This window comes from Myotis brandtii, unplaced genomic scaffold, assembly GCF_000412655.1.
Source record: "Myotis brandtii unplaced genomic scaffold, ASM41265v1 scaffold17, whole genome shotgun sequence".
Taxonomy (NCBI): domain Eukaryota; kingdom Metazoa; phylum Chordata; class Mammalia; order Chiroptera; family Vespertilionidae; genus Myotis; species Myotis brandtii.
This window is the reverse complement of record NW_005356259.1, coordinates 6150303-6156112: the sequence shown is the minus strand read 5'-3', so window position 1 is coordinate 6156112 and position 5810 is coordinate 6150303. Positions and strand designations below refer to the sequence as shown.

The following is a 5810-nucleotide window of genomic DNA, read 5'->3' as shown; positions in this document are numbered from 1 at the left end:
GTGGCCTCCCTGGGTCTCACCTCCTAGCCTCCCTGGGTCTCACCCCCAGACCTCCCTGGGTCTCACCCCCTGGCCTCCCTGGGTCTCACCCCGTGGCCTCCCTGGGTCTCACCTCCTAGCCTCCCCTACACCATCAGGCTCCTATCATAGAAATACACGGACTTATCCCACCACACTTCCTCAGCTACCATGAGCCAGGGCCAGGCACTGGGATTTAAAAAAGGAAGAAAAGAGCCCAGCCAGCATGGCTCACTGGTTGAGCGTCAACCTAGGAACTGGGAGGTCATGGTTCAATGCCCAGGTTGTGGGCTCAATCCCCAGGGTGGGGCATGCAGGAGGCAGCCGGTCAATGATTCTCTCTCATCACTGATGTTTCTATCTCTCTCTCCCTCTCCCTTCCTCTCTGAAATCAATAAAAATGTTTTTAATAAATGAAGAAAAGATAGCTCTTCCCAGGGGCTCCTAGGTTGGCAGGGGAACAGGAGTAAAACTCCCCAATGCAATCCGCTCATGTGCAAACTGTGGAGGGGACAGTAGGAGGAGAACAGCCAGTGTGTCCAGGTGCCATGGGTGACCTCTGTTTCTAGTCCGTGAGGGAGAAAAGGGGCTCATCCAAGCTGGCTGCACACTTCCTCTCGCCCAGCAAAACACATGGATGTTTATAATCAAACCTGTCCCTAGTGCAAAAGTGGGATCCAGAAAACTCAACCACACGAAACGCTGATGTCGCATTCCCGTAAGGTCAGTGGAAAGCAACGTTCTCCAGTGGGGTGTGCAGTTACTGTACAGTGTGCGTGCATGTGAGACTGGGGTGCTCCTGGGACAGGGAGCCACCCTGCACGCTGTGGGTGTAACCTGGGTGGGAAGAGGGAGGCAAAAGGCAAACTCGCACGGGGCTCAGACTCTGCGCCTGACCAGCTACTGTAGTCAGGGCTGTGGCCTCCGCCCCCTGGAGCACAGGGTCCGGATGGAAGGCAGGATGGTCCACAAGTTCTCAGAGGAGTCCCTTCCTCGCCCACACACTCCCCCACCCTGAGTGACCGGGACTTAAAGTCTAGCTGGGCAGAGGGAGGGAGACTTTGTCAGTTGTGTTGTGTCCAAATGTCATCACCCAGGGCACCATTGTTGCTGGATTTCATGTGGAAAGATAAGCTCCAGCGTCTTGCCTGGAGGAGGAAGTGAACTAGAGAACTCGGTAATAAGAAGCATTCTGAGGGGAGGGGAGGTGACATAGGCAGGAACGAGGAACGAGCTTGGCAACAAGAGGCAACCACAGACGATGGCAAGGAAAGAGCAGAGGAGGTTACTGCACGACTGTGCGTTGTGTGCTGTGCGGAGCTCAATGTGCCCTGTCTCCTCTGTCCCTGAAGCTTCCGTAAATGGCTACAGACACAAGCTTGGGTCAATGGTGCTTTGGGAAGTGATGGAATCAGAGCTGAATCCAGAGCGGCTGCAGTGGTGACGGGCTGACGACAGGAGGGAAGAAAGGGACAGCCTGGGAGTGGGACCTTCGGGGCGGCCCAGAGGAATGCACACAGCCCGCGAACTCGGAAACCGCTTTTGCTTCAGCACGTGCACTTGACTGCCCTCCTTTCCCGTGGATTAGACGCAGACTCCACACTGGGGAGGAGGAATGAATCTGAATGGCTGAAACCCAAGCCTCAGTCAGTACTCGCCTTGCAAAACGTCCACGGACAGCGCTACTCAGAGATTCCAAAAGTGCTGCAATACAAACAACTTAGACACAGGTACAAGTCATGGGCTCTGGAAAACTGTCAGATGACCCCACATGGTGTTAGTGAAGACAATGGTACTCGTGATAAAACTGCACGCCAAAGAGATTAAATAAAATTACTTTATAAAATGTAAGAGTGGAGCCATGGCTGTTTGGTTCAGTTAGAGTGTCAGCCCCAAGACCAAAGGGTCTCGGGTTTGATTCCCCAGTTAAGGGCACATACCTCGTTTGCAGGTTCCCAGCCCCCATGGGGGTGCGTACAGGAGGCAACCAATCCTTGTCTCCCTCTCTCTTTCTCTCTCTCTCTCTCTCTCTCTGGAAAAAATATCCTCAGGTGAGAATTTAAAAAAAAAGTAAGAGTGGAAAAAAGTAATATTTTAAATGAATGTATTTATCCTAAGAAATCAGAAACACCAATCAGAAAGGATATATGCACCTTTATGTTCATAGCAGCACAATTTACAACAGCTAAGACTTGGAAACAGCCTAAGTGCCAATCAGCAGATGAGTGGATTAAAAAAACTGTGGTACATCTACACAATGGAATACTACTCTGCTGTAAAAAAAAGAAGAAACTCTTACCATTTGCAACAGCATGGATGAACCTAGAGAGCATTATGTTAAGCGAAATAAGCCAGTTGGAGAAAGATAAATATCACATGATCTCACTCATATGTGGAATATAATGATCAACATAAACTGATGAACAAAAATAGAGCCAGAGAAAAAAAATATTTTAGAATATAATAGAAGTAATCCTGTTATTTGCCGATTTTTTAATATTTCCTGCAACTTTTGTGATATACTATGTTAGTACAGTTTTGTTAATATTATTATATTTAAAATCCTTTTTTCTTAAAATATTAATGTTTATTGCATGCAAAGTAAATAAATAAATGTATTTTATGCAACTTGAGATTTTTAAATAGGTGTAACAAAAATAACAAAACAAGGATTAAAAGCACGTGTGTGGGTTTTTTTCTAGTCCCTTCAAAGGTTGTATGTTCAAGGAGGCCATTAAAAAACAATTATTTTTTAGGAATCTTCTCAAAGGGGAAAATAGGACTTGCATCTCTGTTGTCATTCCCTTACAGGACAGCTTGAGAAGCCGTGTGGGGTGCAGGCAGAGGTCTGGGGCCCTCCTCATGGGCACGCTTACCCTCCCTGTTCCCCTACCGGATGGAGCAGATTCCCAGGACTGAAGACAACAAAGCAAAAGGCTGGAGGCTGGAGAGGGGCCTGCTCAGAGCACAGGTGGCCTTTCCTTCTCCCTGGGGAAGGGACTGGAAAAAGTGACAGAACGGAAAATCAGAAGCTCTGGCGGCGGGCAAGGCCGCTGGTGGGTGGAAATCCCTGCACAGCAGTCTTGCCCTGCATTGGGCAGGGGTGGGTTCTTGTGTGAGCTGTGTTGGGAGTGACCCAGGAGGGGCTGAGAGGCCACTGCTCCCCTGTGTGAGTCTCCAGAGGCCCAAGAGCAGCCACAGCTGGCGCTTGCCTTGAACACCCACCCCGGGTCCTGCTCTCCCTGCCCAGGCTCAGGAGGAGGACAGTATGTTTAAGTGCTGCTGCCCCTCGGGGACAGACTGACCTGGCCTGAAAGGCCCAAAGGACCACAGCTCTGGGCCTCTGGTCAACCACAAGCACCACCAGGAGCAGAGCCCTCCAGCCTGACCCTCCTCAGGGCCTTCATGTCCCTGCCCTGGGGTTGAGCGGAGGCTGCCTTTGGAAGCAATGACGCCAGTACCTGCCAGGGAAGAGAATCCAAGGGGAGGGCTTCGGACTTCTCAGCCTTCAGAGGACACTGAGACCCGGCTTGCCTCCCTGGGGGAAGGCAGTGGGGTGGGGAGCCAGTTCCTGGAGGTAACGCCAAATCCACAGGGGTCCTGCCCTTGCCTGTCACATCTCTGTTCTCATCAGTAGGCCTGTCACTCGCTAAGTTTGCAGAAGGCTGCTCGTGTCTGTTTAAATTAACTCGGAGCAGGGAGCTGCTGTGGGCGCTGAGGATTAAGACCCTGGAGGTGTCACCACTTCCCCCATCCACCCTCTGATCTTTAAAATAATGAGAGTTTTATTTTCATGTTGATCAGTCCTTTCAATTCAGCCAAAATTTTCCAAAGAATTTAATCTCAAATGAAAAGCATCACTGGTAAAGAATCATAACTATCCTGACAATTTAGAAATTGTCAAAAGAGTGGCCCTCCAGGGCCAGGCAGGTGAAGGAGGGAGAGGAGTAAGTGAAAGCGGGTTGAACCCCAAGTCTCTCTCCACCACAGCATCTGTCAAGACCCTGAATCAGGAACTCGATCGCGGCTAACACAGTACATCTAAGAATAATGTCCCTTGCAGGTGGGCTCTATGCGTTGGCCAGTGGGTATCTAAGTGTGGCCCATCCCTGGGCCAGCAGCAGCATCTGAGAACTTGTCAGAAACACAAATTCTCAGGTTGCTTGCCAAACTGACCATTAATAATCAGAAGACATGACCTATGAATGGAAAAAACTAACATTTTACCATGATAAATCCCCCATTGCAAGGACAGTGTGCATGTATCTTTTAACTTTTGTTTGAATGAAACAAGAATAAAAGCTAATGAATAAACACAATATTTTTTAAAAGAAAATTCTAGGGGTATAAAGACACATGTATCCTTACCTCTCATGAATCAAAGTGTAAGTAAGCCAACCCACAAACATCGTCTTTTTCTCTTTAGGGGAACCAACTTTGCCCACTAAACCTACTGAATCCTTCCTGAAAACTCAGTAATAGACAACAGCAGTGCATCGCAACCTTGCGTGGGATGAAGCAGGGATTCATGTATGAGACCAAAAGGCTAGTGTGAGCTGTTGTTTTTTAAAATTATATGTACCAACGAAGGATGTTTTCTCCCACTTACACAAAACAGGACCTGCCCTATGAAACGGAGCCTTTGCATAATCCAATGGAAAATGAAAAAGTTTCACTGTTCCCTCCACTTTCAGCTGAAGAGGTTCAGAGACCTGGTTCCGGCATCACCTTAAATATTCGAGTAACACTTTACAGTGACCAAGTACTTCTACATACACTGCGTGTGGTCAGCCTTCCCAGCTACCTAGCGAGGTACTGCTTTCATCCCCGCGTCAAAAGAGATAAAACTGAAGTGCTAGGAGGGTATCCTGCCCAAGACCACAATGAGCGCAGCAGCTGGAGTCCTGGACCCACTCTGACTCCACAGCTGTGTCTTCAGTTCTCCCGTTACCCATCCTAAACATGTCTCCTCCAGCCACACACATCCATGTTCCCTCAGAAGAGACTAGTCTAAATACCGACTCCTTCTCCGCACGTGGCACTAAGTCTTGGACAAGCGGGAATCTCCAGCCCCTTTCTCAGGCCCCTGAGAGGAGACAGGAAAGGGCACCGCCTTTACTCCTGTCTTTCCCAGACAAGGAAGGCTTCTCCCTGTGGTGCCGGCGCCGGAAGAAAGCTGGGGAGAGGGATCCTTAGGGTGCCTTGCCTGCTGCTGTTTAAGTCCCTGTGAAAGATCGTCCTTCTGAAATACCCGTTGTTGAACCCAAAATGAGGTCTTATAAAATATATTTTATTGACTTTATTTTAGAGAGAGGGATAGAAACATCAATAAGAGAGCAATATCATCGATGGCTGCCTCCTGCATGCCCCCCACAGGGGATTAAGCCCAAACCCGGGCATGTGCCCTGACCGGAATCGAACCGGTGGCCTCTTGGCTCATGGCTCGCTGAGCTACAATGGCCAGACCAGAAATGAGTTTTCACTGGTACAAGAAGTTATGGGCAAAATCCCGCTGGGAGACAGAGCCTTCATTTCTCCCCTAAGGTAAGAAGCGCCCCCCCCCCAACCTCCGACCCCCAGCTCTCCAGACAGCAGCGCCCCCGCGATCCTTACGCTGGTGAGGGCACTTACCAGCAGCGTGGTGGCTTCCCGGCAAGTCGGGCTGGGACGCGCTCTCCGCAGGTTTCAGCACCGGGGACAGCTCCGGACTCGCTAACTTGGCGCGCGGTTCTGGACTCTGCGCTGCTGGAAGAGCCTCCCAGGCTGCAGGCGGGGCGGGCATCTCGCTCCGC

At 50.0% G+C, this 5810-nt stretch overlaps 1 protein-coding gene across 5 annotated transcripts in view; it reads right to left on the bottom strand.

Moving 5' to 3' along the window:
* The window catches only part of PDE1C (phosphodiesterase 1C, calmodulin-dependent 70kDa), a 342910-nt gene extending 337106 nt beyond the window's left edge, over nt 1-5804 (bottom strand). For all 5 annotated transcript variants that reach the window (XM_005862929.2, XM_005862930.2, XM_005862932.2 and 2 more), the window contains exon 1: nt 5650-5804. In XM_005862929.2, coding sequence (XP_005862991.2) covers nt 5650-5800 — 151 coding nt within the window. In that variant the 5' untranslated portion in view covers nt 5801-5804. The remainder of the gene's footprint in view (nt 1-5649) is intronic.
* Between the last annotated feature and the right edge of the window lie 6 nt (nt 5805-5810).